The sequence below is a fragment of the Terrapene carolina genome, unplaced genomic scaffold (genome assembly GCF_002925995.2).
Source record: "Terrapene carolina triunguis isolate 2854851 unplaced genomic scaffold, T_m_triunguis-2.0 Scaffold68, whole genome shotgun sequence".
In the NCBI taxonomy this organism is placed as follows: domain Eukaryota; kingdom Metazoa; phylum Chordata; order Testudines; family Emydidae; genus Terrapene; species Terrapene triunguis.
This window is the reverse complement of record NW_020664419.1, coordinates 60,292,035-60,306,184: the sequence shown is the minus strand read 5'-3', so window position 1 is coordinate 60,306,184 and position 14,150 is coordinate 60,292,035. Positions and strand designations below refer to the sequence as shown.

Here is a 14,150-nt window from a genome sequence, read left to right as displayed (position 1 = left end):
ATATATACACAAATGAGTTACAGTCTATGATTCCAAACGGTGACAGACTTGTAATAATCTGTCAGCACTGAATGTCTCTTTGGGCTAACACAGGCTGACTCTGGGGATCTCTGCTTTTGTTTCCTTGCTCCAGCCCTGTGAGAGTGCAAGCAGCAAAGAGATGAAAAATTTTCATGTCAGCTATCTTTGTTTCCCTTTTCCAGAATTCAGACTGATGGGATGAGCTTTCTTGCACGTAGCACCTTCATGGGTGTGAGAGGACCATTAACCCAGTCTTTGTAGCCTGATGTTCCACAATGGCCCATTTAGTTTTGATAATCCTGCTTAATGTGCAGAGAAACCACTCCTTCTGCCTAGGTTCACAAGTTCAGAGCAGGCATCTTTACAGTTAGAAAGCAAAACCATGGGCAGCGGGTGCACGGGCAGCAGGTTTGTATAATTTTTGGTGGTGCCCAGAATGGATCCAAGTCTCCCCCCCACACACACTAAGGCTCTGGGAGGGAGTTTGGGTGCGGGAGGGGGGAGGGGTCAGACTCTGAGAGTTTGGGTATGGGGTGCGGGCTCTGAGTTGGGGGTTGGAGTGTAGGAGGGGGTGCAGAGACCAGCTGTGGGAGGGAGTTGGGGTGCGGGCTCTGGGCTGGGGGTTGGAGTGCAGGAGGAGGTGCGGGGGGCAGGCTCTGGGAGGGAGTTTGGGTGTGGGCTCTGGGCTGGAGCAGGCAGTTGGGGTGTGGGGGATGGGCTCTGGGAGGGAGTTTGGGTGCAGGGTCTGGGCTGGGGCAGGGGGTTGGGGCACGGGAGAGGGTGAGGGGTGCAGCTTCCGGAAGCAACCCACACCCCCCTCTGGCAGCAGCTCCAAGGCGGGGCCGGAGGGGTCTCCACGCGCTGCTGCCTGCAGGCACCACCTGTGCAGCTCCCATTGGTCGCAGCTTGGGGCACGGGCAGCACGCGGAGACAAGTCTGCCCCCCCCCCCAGGGGCTGCAGGGATATGCCAGCTACTTCTGGAAGCGGAGCGGGCGGGCAGGAAGTCATCTTAGCCCCATTGCACTGCGGGTGGTGGCGGCGGGGGCCCCGGGCCCTTTTAAATTGCCCAGAGGCAGGAAGCGGGGCCAGGGGGGATGCTCTGGGGGAGGCGCGCGGGGTCAGGGGAGAGACCCGGCTCCGAACTTTGGTGTAGCCGGGCCCCCGTGCCCTCATAGTGGTGGAGCATGGGCACCACGGGCCCATACAACTCGCCACCCTTGGGTGGGTGAACCCCACCTTTGGGAAGGCTAACCCGCCGGCCCCACCCCTTCTGCCCAAGGCCCTGCCCCTCCACCCGCCGGAGTCCCAAGTTCCCCAGTACCCGCCGGCCTTGGCCGCTGGGCCAACCCCGCCCTGGGCCAGCCCAAGCGCCACCCGGGGCTGCCCCTGGTCACCGGCAAGTCTGAGCTCCAGGTCGCTGGCTGGAGCTGAGCCCCGGCTGGCTTCAGGGTAGAGGGGAAGGGAGAGCAGGGCCTCCTGGCAGAACGTGGGAGTGGCCGTGGCTTGGGTCTGGGGAGGCTTAGTCTGCCCTGGCCTTTGATACCCACCGCCCATGAGCAAAGCTTACATATGACCTTAAAGAATGGGGTACAGACATTACAAATAAGATTAATGCATCCAACAACTTACAAGCATCTGATAGAGTCTAAACACTAAACACATCCTTACAAGTCTAACACTTATCTTGAACAATACTAGCATACAGGTTAGCTGGTCTGGTTTCCAGCTATGAATTTGTCAGTGCTCAGCTGATGCCTACAGCCTTGGCAAGAGCTGGCCCCTGGTCTAGCAGCATCACACAAGTAATAGTAATAGTATGAATTAACAGAAATAAAAATTCAATGTAGGAAGACTATTGCAAGTTCTTTTTTCTCCTTTCTCTACAGTAAGATCCACAGACAATAGCACTGTTGAGTTTGCACTGCTATGTATGTTCTTTTAGAATTCAAACCAAGCTCCCACCTCTGCAGTCACAGACATCAGTGCTCTTCCAGCTAATTAATGTCTTCCTTCCACCTGCACAGTTCAACAGCTACCCCTCAGCAACAGAGAAACTCAGCAAAGGGATGGGGCACTGAGATCACAAAGGAAGCAACTCCCTTGTCTGAAATTCCAAGGTCACAGGGCAATGACTTTTGGAGGGCAGCAACCAGCCGCAGTTGATTCCCAAACCATTAAAGAGAATGAAAAGCTGAGGACTGGGACTCTGGGCGTTGCATTTTTAAAGAGTGCTGAATAAACACTGGAGCATGTATTTAAAGAAATGACCAAGTTTAAATAAACAATCGGGAGAACTGGTTGGGTAACTGGATTTTCATAATCACAAACGGTGGATTAATTTTAGGGTACAGGTAGACCTGGAAATGACCTAGCTAATGATTTATAGGTTTTGCTAACCTGAGGGGCCATTGAGATGGACAGGTGGAGCCTCCTTTAGGGGCTTTTCAAGCAAACGTTGCATTAATCATTTTTTCCACCATAGTTACTGCTAAAATTTGTTCTATAAATGTAACTTTTCAAAGACACTTACATGGATTGACTCAGTGGCTCTACAATCAGTACACCATCTAAAGATATGGCCCTGGCTATGTCCTATACCCCCATAGTAGGCACCAGACAGTACCCATACGTGGGTAACTTCCTGGTGCAACTTACTTCACATACTCGCTACCAACCAAAGAGTTAGACCCAAGCTTTTGCAGTGAACGTGCGAATGTACTAAATGTTTAAAATTCCACCAATTCCTCATGTAATGATAATTCACATCAAGAGAAACCTCAGGGGACTTGCAAGAGGAGTGATTTTGGCCACAGAGGACCAAATCCTGCTCACCTTTCTCAAGCAAAGGACTCATTTACCTCCACATTTGGCTCAGCTTATCTATATACTAGATAAATAGAATGTTAACCTTATTCACTAGGACGGAAAGGATCATAGTTATTCAGAAGTGGTAGAAATGAGATTTACAGAACTGTTTCATTCTAGCCGGGATTAATGTGTATTTATACACATTATAGGCTGTGTGACTCCTGAAATGGTGGGAGTGTGGTATCCCAAGAGCTGGGACTCCAGGATGAATTGTGTCTCAGAGAGCCCTATGCCTCCCAGTATTCTCTGACATGCTAAGGGAGTTTAGCCAGTCAAAGACAGGTCACTGGACTAAGCCACTGGGCTTACCTATTATGGCAATTCCTATGGTCTTGATCCAAAATCTATTGAAGTCAATGGAAACACTCCCAGCAATTTCAGTGCACTTTGGATCAGGCTCTATATAGACATTCTTATGCTAGCCTTTCTACTTGATATCCTTGCACTGCTACCCTCATGTAATTCCTGCATTCAGGTGAGCTCAGTGACTGGTCTTCTGCTCTTCCCCACGTGAGGGTCCAAGATGAGGAACCCTCCTTGATCCCTATACCTTTGCAGACCCACTCAGAGAAAGAGCACAGTCTAACCTGATGTATACAGCAGCAAGTAAGCCCACGTGTTGGATATTTGTGTTGACAAGTTAATCAATGTCTCTAAGATTAGTGTAATATTTACCTCATTTATTAAATCTCCTCCCTCATTTCTTCAAAGTGTAGTTTCAGATTACTGTTTTAATGGAATTATTGTCCTCTAAGGCCATCGTCTGCCTTATTGTGCATCTTCTACTGTGCTCTTTTAAAAATGCTTTCTTGGCTAAATTAGCAACTGGCCACTTCTGTCTTTGCTCTACTACAGAACGTTAAGTTAGGACTTAAGAAAATAATTCTACACTTCATAGTAAGTAATTTGGTTCTCAACACCAATTTTCTTGAAAGAGCCCATGAAATGGAAAAAGCTATAAATTCAAAGTTATAATTAGATCAGGTATATTTCTTTTTGTTAGAAAGGAAGTAGCCCTTTCACCAAGACTGCCAGATATAACAATGTAAAAGCCAAGGAAAATATTAACATTTTAGCTGTACTTTGTTACAAAACAATATGAATATGTTCTTTCTCTTTTTTTTTACCAGCAGAAATCAGTAGGGCCTTTCAAAGGATTATGATTGGGCCCAATTTGGTACATATTTTCTCAGCCAAGAACAGTGCAGATAAGGTTAAGCAGGCTCATTGCACACCTCTCCTTGTACTATTGATTTCCAGATTGATTTAAGAGGTTGTTTTTGGTCTATAAAGGCCGAAATAGCCTGGAACCCACCCATCTAAGAGTGTCTCTCTCTCTCTCCATGCTATCCATCACTGTTGCCTTGCTAAAGCCCTTTTGTTATAAGCAGGGAGGAGCCTGCTAGGGTGTTCTGAACTCACTTCCTCCACAGGTCTATAGCAGCCTGGGTTTGTCAACTTACAGGGCACGCTGCAAGGCCCACCTTTTCTCCCTGGCCGGTGAGAAATGGATGTTGGGTAGGCCTCGGTATGGAACACGGGAATACGTGTGGGGTCAGTTAATTTCAGTCTTTTCTGATGTTGCTGTGTCTTTGAGTTGATCTGGGGATACTGACAGATCTGTTTAGTTTAGTGTAGCTTTTTAATATTATCAGTGGCACCCATTGCGTTGGAAGGGCGCTCTTTTATTACACTCTATATTAATCTAAATAAATAGAAAAACTTGACTGAGTGGAGTCAAAGTCACTGCACATTCACAGACTAGTTATTCAGCCCTCTCCATGCCCTCTACTTGCAAGAAAAAAGTGGTGCTGGAAGGTATTTCCCCTCTCTCTCCCTTCCACCTCATTTTTTACACAGCAGTCGCTGTGCCTCTGAGCTGGAGGAGTAACATTAAAATGCTTATTCACAGGCCCTAGCAAAAAGTGTCCCTGGTACAAAATGAATAAAAGATGTTTCACACTTAGCCTCACAGCAAACTGCACCTCCCAGGGCATGTGGGCAATGAACACTGACAGCATTGTATCTGATTGTAGCTGCACAATTTCCTGTTTAGAACCACCCATCACAAAGTATATTGGAGCACTGCAAATTGTAGTCCTGTGCAAATGGCTAAATGCATGTGATCTCATTTACAGATGGTCCAGACTGTGGCAGTTTTGGGAATAGTCACAGGTGGGAGGTTAGTGCCAGTGGTTCTCAACCTTTCCAGACTACTGTACCCCTTTCAGGAGACTGAAGCCCGAGCCCCACCTCCCAAGGCTCAAACTCAAGCCCCACCGCCCAGGACTGAAGCATGTAAGTTAGCTTCACAGGGCCCCCTGTGGTGTGGGGCCCCGGGCAGCTGACTTGCTTGCCACTCCCTAACACCAGCCCTGCACTTGTGACCCCCCAAGCCTCTCCCAGGGGTGTTGAGACCCCAGGTTGAGAAACAATGATCGATGAGTTGACAAACCCCCTTCAAGAGCTCTGCGTACTCTCAGGGGTATGAGTATCTGTGGTTGAGAACCATTGATCTATGCCTAGCAGTACACTATTTTGTGTGCAATGTCCCTTTAGATTGTCAACTGTGCGCTCAGTTTTAATTAGATCAAATGTTGCTGTGGTTTTAGCTAGTAATTTATCTGTATTCCACCTACTCCCTGTGTCTGCTCTGAGGAGCGGGGGCGGCCACTGCCTCAGAGATGGTTGATTTTTGTGTCTCACTGCTGAATGACAGCCGCTGAGTGAAGTGCCTACCTGTCATTGCACTTCTACGCTGCATTTCTATTTCTCTATATCTGAGCTATAGTGCTCTGTTGATGGGGACTCTAGTTTATCTAGGGAGCATTGGGCAAGCTGCAAGAAACTGCTACATATACCTGTAACTGCCCACATGCAGGAGTTGTTGGCCACTCCTATCTCCTACAAGCTTCTCCCACTGACTCTCTAGTGCACAGCTGTCTACTTTCCAACAATATTAGGTTCTGCAAAAGTTTGGCAATGGGTTTCTTGGCAATGGCTAGTACAAGCACACATTGTGTGCCATCCATTCGACTTCACTACCCTAGCAAGCTCCATCCTTTTCTTCTGAGTCCTGGAAATGTCAATTCCCAGATAGACTTTTATCTTCCTCCCATTCCTGAGGGCCTTATCATCCTCCCGAGTGAAGCAGCCTAGCCCAGTAGTTCTCAACCAGGGGTCTGGGGCCCCCTAGGGGGCCCCAAGCAGGGCCAGCATTAGATTCGCTGGGGCCCAGGCAGAAAGCCGAAGCCCCACCGCATAGGGCTGAAGCTCAGGTCCCTGAGCCCCGCCACACGGGGCTGAAGCTGAAGCCTGAGCAATGTAGTTCATGGGGGCCCCTGTGGCATGGGGCCCCAGGCAATTGCCCTGCTTGCTATGCCCTAACACTGGCTCTGGCTTATATATGCAGAAAACCAGTTATTGTGGTACAGGTGGGCCGTGGAGTTTTTATAGCATGTTGGGGGGGCCTCCGAAAGAAAAAGGTTGAGAACCCCTGGCCTACCCCATCCCAAATGGCAGCCAGATGGCTACAATCAGCTGAGCTCTGTTTTGCCTCTGCCACCTGCTACTGTCTCTGACTCACTGCACCATCTGTGGGGCCTGGATAGCAAATTCTTGCTATAAGCCACCCATCAATGTAATTGAAATAAACTTGTGTACAGTAAGTCTTATCTTGTGCATCATTGATTCCAGCAAAGGTTTTCTTTGTTTGATAAACGAGAAAAAATTGTAAATGACAGCCAGATCATTTCTATTCACGTAAAACAACATTGGATAAATAGTATGCTTAAATAAATAAATAAATAAATAGCATTATTGAAAGGCTCCATTGGCAAGAACATAAGAGAGGGGGAGATAGCGCATCAAAGCAGAGTTTTGCCTGAGTGGAGGAAAGAAAAAAAAACAAAGTTTGTTTAGTGGATTGGTTACCTCCAAAAAAGAAAGTGATCAGCACTGATAGACCTTATTCCAGGGAGATGAGTCCAGGAAACAGGACAGCAACATCTTTTACCAAGAAAAGTGCTGCCATTTGGGAGAATTAGGGTTAACCTAACATTAATAGATAAATAGTAAAAAAAAAAACCAGATAAACATTAATAAAATCAACTAAAAATCTTCTAGTTAAAGAGGAATCCACTGCCCCAAAATTTGTAGCAACTGCCATCATGCATACTGCTTACTTATGTATTTGTACGGTAGTATGTGGCTTATGGACATAAATCTGTCGTAATACATTGCTTATTAAGAGGACTTATTGATACAGTCCCACACTGTGAGCAATGTGGAGTCACCATCCCAGTGGAAGTTCCAGCAGACAAGGGAAACATGACTATTAAGAACTGATAAGAAATGTATAAAACTATTTATAATCCTAGAGGGAAAGGGGAATGGGTGGAGCTATTGGTGAATGGAGAGAAGGGTGAGGCCAGTGGGTGGAAAGAACTGACACTAGATATTATAGGAAGGGAAGTGAGTGGAGTTGTTCACTGACATGGCAGAGTGGCTTTACAAGAGCTTCCCGATATGGGGTGTAATAGTACACTTATATATAGGGGAATGTCTAGGAACTTAAAGAACTCTATCTTCAGGACGTGTGTGATGAGAGAGGGCAGTATATGTGGAGGAAGGAATAAGCCTGAATATTATATTGTCTCTCTCTATCTTTTTATAACTGAATACTGAACAGTGCTTTGTGGAATTGAGAAATATGTTAAAGTCAGGCAGGGCACCTGGTAACACGATTCTCTAGATAGTTGGCCAGCTCATCTTATTTTTTAGTCTTCACTATGTTGAATTCACTGGTGATTGTTTCTCATTCTAACTGTAGCAAATGTGAAAGCTGTTAGTTACTCCTACAAATGCGTATTTGGTCATTACAAAACATCAGTGAATGAATTTATGTGACTCCACATTCCTAAAGTAAAAGAAAGAGGTAACAAGTGATAGAATGGTTTGAAGTTATGAAAATGACATTTCTTAAGTTAGATGTTTAGATAGCATGATAGAAAGGATTAGTCTCGACTCAAAAACCTGTTTGTGACAGATACTGCAATTTCCTGCAATATTCTGGACAAACCTCATTGCATGAAGTTTATGTATCATTGTGGGCCAGGGACTGTATGTAATTCTGTGGGGAAAGAGGACCACAGCAGAAGCGATGCGTGAGGGCAGGGGCATGCGGGGTCACATGCTCCCCGATTTACTGCTTGGCTTGTACTGAGAATGCTCATGTAACACCGACAGGCCCTGGTTGTCGGTGGGTGGGATCGAACCTGGGATCTCTGGACCTTAGTACATGAGCCTCTACCGCATGAGCTAAAAGCCAACTGACTGTTAGCTAAGGCTGTAGAGCAAACTCATTTTATATATCTCTCTAAGTGGTCTCGGTGCCACTAGATGGGTCAGAACACCACACCCCTGAGGTGTGTGGGTTACACTCACACAGACTGAGCATGCTCAGTAACACTACTGAAGCAGGCTGCCCTCACTCTGTCCCCCTCTCCCCCCATTGGCAAGCACATGTTGTCTCTGCACCACAGCCCTCCAAGAACTAAGAACAGTGGGGTGTGGCTAGGCAGATTCACTCAAGTTGTAACACCCCCAAAGAACAACCACCGCCACCTGTATAGAAGCTCGCATATACTGGTTCAAATTGGATTCTCCCCAGACCGGCAGACAAGGACTTTTGGTTAAATAGCCTGATTTAAAGCTGACTAAGGGCCTTCTTTCTGATCCAGCAAATGAACAGGACCTTCTGCCCATGGGGGGCCCTTTCTGAGAAGGGTTGGAAGGACTTGAACCGGTCAGTATTCTTGTTCTGAGTAAAAGGAGTGATAAACTGGTAACCCCAGGAAAACCCCTGGGTAGGGTTTAAAGGACAGTTAAGCAGCTAGAGCCCTCATTGGAGTCATGGGGTGACTTCTGGTAAGCTTATTAGCATGTATGTAGGTTCTTTTGTTGTTTTATATGTTTTCTCTATAATACTTTTGCCTTACGAATAAATGTGCTTGCTTAGAATGAGCTGGTGGTAACTTATAACTGTGGCAATTATACTGTTTATCATCTCTGAGGAGAAAAAAAAATCAGGCCTGCTTAGGCAGTCTGACTTAGTTGGGGAATTCACAGTGTAGGCAGGAAGCTGTTTAGCCTGGAAATAGCTTAGCTATTTGGGTGTCTCTACCCAAGAAAGGTAATGGCTGAGCAGCTGGGAGCCTAGAGTGGGTGCCCTTGCTGGACCATAGAGGGGGAATACAGGGCAGTTGCCCTGAAGTGTGACACTGCTTTCTTCATATTTTTCAAAATCAAATTTGTTATGGAATTAAGCTTTCCTTTGAAGCAGAAAACAGAACATTGATGAGTTTGATGTCCTTCAAGTGACACATTTTTGGTGTCTGTGCACAATCCTCTCTAAGTCTGCTAATCATTTCTTTGCCTCTGTTTTACCTCATTTATTATGGTTTGTGCGTCCTCTGATTTGGAACTGTATTCCTATTATCTGCACATCTACTACACTTACATTGTGTTTTTGTCTGCTGTTAATATTATAATCTCCCACTTCCTCTGTGCTATACATTAAAGACATCTTTCACATCGGAGGAGATTGTTAAAGTTACAGGCAGTCTACTCTTTATTTGATTTCCAAGAACTGTAAATGGGGTTACTTTTACATCATTTAGGTAACCATTATTTTTTTATTTTTATTTTTTTCCTTATCTGGAACATCCACTCTTACTGATATCACTGACTGGTTGCTTTTAGCATTTCAGATTCATGAGGATTTAATGGATCATACAGAGTAGTTTATATTCTAGAATATGATTTAGAATAATTTAGGTGGTTTCATAGTTTTCCCCACACACACTTTTCTTTCAGAGGTCCCTGCTTTTTTAGAGCTTGCCATCAAACTTACTTAATGTCATACTAACTTGTTAAAAACACTAAAGGTTACATGACAGCATTCAAAGAATCCCTAAATACCTTATTTGGTGAAAAAGTGTTGAGAGGATGGATTCAGAGGATTTCATCTGTAGGTCATCAGTTCAGATGTCAGTAGTTAACCTTTGTTGTCGGAGGCCAGTCTAAAGTGAGTTGATGGTTTCAGACCAGTTCTAAGTGGGCAAGTTTCTACATTATACCAAAACACCATCACAATTGGCACTAACTGGCATCCTTGTTGATAATTTTAGAAGAGAAGCCATCAATTGAATGGGAATCGAGATTAAACATCCCCTTCATATCAGAGTTGAGGCACATTGTCAATAGGCAAAGTGAGGTTTTGTAGTTTTCACCACCACTGCCCACACTGTACCTGATTTATTTTATTCTCCAGAGGTATCACTTCACACATTTCACAAGCACTAAATTCACATTTTTGAGATATTGAATAAGTGGACAGATGGGGAATTTTCTTGTTGCTTTTTGCTTTGAATGATGGCTCTACTTTGTGGGGAGTTTCTGCGTAATTTACATTATTAACATTGCATTTTAATTTGAGACCTTTTATAGATAATATTTTTGCTAAGCAGAGTATTCTGTTTAACACCACTTTTTATTATAGGCCTGATCCAAAGCCCATTGAACGCAGTGGAAAGATTTCCATTGACTTCAATGGATTTTGAACAGGCCTTAAGTGCAGAGTTTATCTTTACTGCATAAAATCTTGCACGTTCAGCTGACTATGCAAGTCAAGTCAGCAAATTACAATATTAATATGTCAAAAGAGAATATGCCAGAGGAATTTTACATTGATATCAACAGCAGATAAGTCCCCAATATTCAATTTATTACACAGTAAACTTCTCCTCTACAGATATAGAATGTAACATTGAATACAGCTAGTTTCTTCAGAATAGGTTAAAAATTATCTGTTTTTGCTAAATTGTCACTTGTTTTCCCTTATTTTCACAAATTGTAATTAGAGTTGGGCCTAAGCCACAAAATTCAGAACTTTGGAATTCAGAAAGTTCTCAAATTTCATATGTCTTCAAACCCAAGGTTTTGTTTTGGGCCTAGTCATGACCAGGCATAAAAGTGTCATACTATTTTTCAAAATCTGTGAACTTTAGTAAATAAGATTTAGCTTCTGGTTCCCCCCCATCCCTTATAAGGAATATTCTAACGTTTCTCTTTCCCCTCAAACCTACTTCTCTTCCTCAGTGCCTAAATGATTTATTTACTATTAAGAATCTGGCTTTTGCAGTTTGGTGTGCCCACCATGTAGAAATGGTTACTTAATGCTGTTCTCTTTTTATATCCTTCCAGTCAAATGTACTACAAACAGAAGCCCTGATCCTGTAAATACTTACGCGTATGATTTGCAAAATGTGAGTAGTTCCATTCAGTGGGATCACTCACATGTATGAGTGATTGAAAGATCAGGGCCAGAACTATCTGCCATGCTATGGCTTCTTGGCCCACCCAAAACTCCCACTGAAACCGATTTTGCATTCTGTGCATACCTAAAACTCCCAATGGTTACAGTGGAAATTTAAAGTGTGTAAGTAATTCAGGTTCAGGAGCATAGAGTTATACAATTTTATAACTATTAGATAGGGAGCTAATATAAATGTATTGTTATTTTTCACTATAGGCGAGGATCCAATGTCTCCCTGACTTTGGACATGAGCAGTTTGGGAAATGTCGAACCTTTTGTCGCTGTGCCTACCCCACGAGAAAAAGTAGCAATGGAATATCTACAGTCAGCTAGTCGGGTCCTGACAAGACAGCAGCTGCGAGATACAGTCGCATGCTCTCATTTGCTTCAAACAGAGTTCATGGTGAGACCATTCTTCATTGGGAAAAAAGCAAAACTAAACAAACCTTGCAAGGCAATAGTGCTAGTCTAATAAATGTGTACACTACCAAGGCAAATGGGAATGAGAAGATGTATACAACTCTCTTGAGTATGTTTGAGGTATAACAAACGAATATGAACAATCTCAATTTTATTAAACATGCTAGGGCATGTGGTTTCTTGGGCTTTTCTCTCTTTTGAATTCTCCATACATAACTCAATAAAACAGATGATGTTATCTTGGACCCAAAATAGTTTTCATTATAAATTATCTCAGATCAGTAAAATCTTTATATTTCATCTTTAAAGAGACACTGTTTATGAGGCAAGTCATCTGCTTCAAAAAAATCCCTTGTTTGTTTTACCAACAGTGTGCCAGATTGTTTAAATGGAAAGAATTTTAAATATCTGCCGTGGTTGGTAGGGGAACCCAGGCTGACCCTCTACTCTGGGTTCCAGTCCAGGGCCCTGAAGTGAACAGTCAAGGTCTGCATTTACACCAACCTTAATGTTCTCACCCCTGGACTCCATCCTACCATGTTTCTTCTCCCGTCCCTCAGAGAGAGGGACTGCAGGCTTTCTCCCTGCACTATTGCCAGCCTCCTGGCTTTATAGAAGCCCTGCCTGTTCCCTTACAGGTGAGCTTCCTCCTAATTAACTCACATCACACAGCCTAAATCTCCCCTGTTTGCAGCTTAATTTGGCTGGTTGGGCCTACTTGGCTTAACTCACCTATTGCAGGGCCATCACACAGGGCCAAGGACAATTACCCCACGCCAAATGGAGAGAGTTTTGTTGTAGTGAAGAAGCCTCAAATATGGGCAGAGACTCACCCAGGAAAACGCTGTATAAGGCAGGTCCTAGGTTTGAGCTACCTTTACCTAGGTGGGTGGAGGAATTCCTGTTCTGCACCTGCCTTCACTGTTGTTGTGCCAGGGGGAGGAAATGAATGAATGCAGAGTGACTAAATTGTATGTGTAAAGTATGCTTGTGGTAGGGGATGGTGTGGGTGCAGAGTATGGATGCATGTGGATGAGGTCAGGGTAGAAGCATGTGATTGAATGTGTGGATCAGCACTGGTGGAGTGCAGGTGACATTGTATGAAGTGTGCAGACTTAGTGAATTTGAATATGAGTGAGAGCAGAGTGAATGTGAATGAGTGAAATGGGCCAGAGAGAATTCAATACAAACAAGAGCAGCTAAAGAATTTTTCACTGATTTATTTTCTGGTAGCAAATGCAAGAAACACAACAGTATGCAAATGTATGCACATTTGTGCAAATTAATGCTCATTTGAAATCTGTTGCATTTTGGGTTGCACAGGTTAGCAGGTATGTTATCCCCACATAATCTCTTACTTACACTCTTAGTCCTTTGTCTTCTCTTGCCTTTTATAGATAAGCATAAAGATTAAGTGCCATGTCTATGTTGTAGAGCACCGTGTAAATTTAGAGAGCTGTTTATGGTCTTGGCCCATACAAACACTTACCCCTGGGAGTAGTCCCACTGAGCAAACCCCACAACCAGTAGTAAGTGTTTATAGGTCTCAAGTGATTAACTGGACCAGAAAAGCAAGGCTCTATGTTCAACTTGATGGCATTTCTGTGTCTGTCTATAATGCGATAACTTCTGAATGCTGCTTCTGACCAATTCCAAAATTTCAGGGAATGTTCTAGGCCTCAATGGGCAGAATCCTGTTGGTTTTGTTGAAAACTGGAAAACCTTGATTTGATTTCCACTACTCGGGTCCACAGAGCCTATTTGGGGCTGTAGGCTGAGGAATCTCTCTGGCGCCCTCTCCTGCCTACACATATCACAGGCAGCTTCTAAATACACTGCTCTCTCTCATTGACTGTACAAGTTGACCTGCATAAGCAATAAAGTGTTTTTTCAGTTTCAAAGTGCCAGAGATGTTTGTACCAACAGTGCAGAACTGCACCAGGGAAGCTATACCTGACATAAAAGAAAACAGTCCCTGTCCCAAGGAGCTCACAATCCAGTCCAGACTCTGTTGGAACAGTTCAGGTCCAGAGTACACCAGGGGCTGAGCATGGGGGAGCAAAAGGAGAAGAAGGCGAGAGTGAAGCTGGGTAGGACTTGCAAGTGAAGAGAAGTCTGCCCTTGATGCAGGAGGCACAGGGAGGGTGGTGCAGGGATTTGAAGTGAGTGACATGAGCAGAGCGGCAGGGGAGGGACGTGATTTTAGCAGTTGCACTTTGTCTGGGCTGAGGGGGAACAAGGGGAGAGGCAGCAATATCAGAGAGGAGGAGGCTGCAGGAGCCAAAGAGAGAGATGACCAAGGCAGGGAGCAAGGTTTAGTGCTGGAGGTGGGGAAGAGGCAAGGATGGAGATCAGAAAGGATTCAGTGGCAGTCTGTGTGTGGGGGAGTAAAAGTTAACATGAAGGTTGCAAGCGTGGCTGGTGGGGAGGTCAGGAATAGAGTGGGGAGCAGGAGGGAATCAT

At 44.6% G+C, this 14,150-nt stretch overlaps 1 protein-coding gene across 1 annotated transcript in view; it reads left to right on the top strand.

Moving 5' to 3' along the window:
* PTPRR (protein tyrosine phosphatase receptor type R) overlaps positions 1-14,150 on the top strand; it is a 197,434-nt gene that overhangs the window by 151,462 nt on the left and 31,822 nt on the right. The window contains exon 7 of the mRNA XM_024212658.3: positions 11,484-11,670. Coding sequence (XP_024068426.2) covers positions 11,484-11,670 — 187 coding nt within the window. The remainder of the gene's footprint in view (positions 1-11,483; positions 11,671-14,150) is intronic.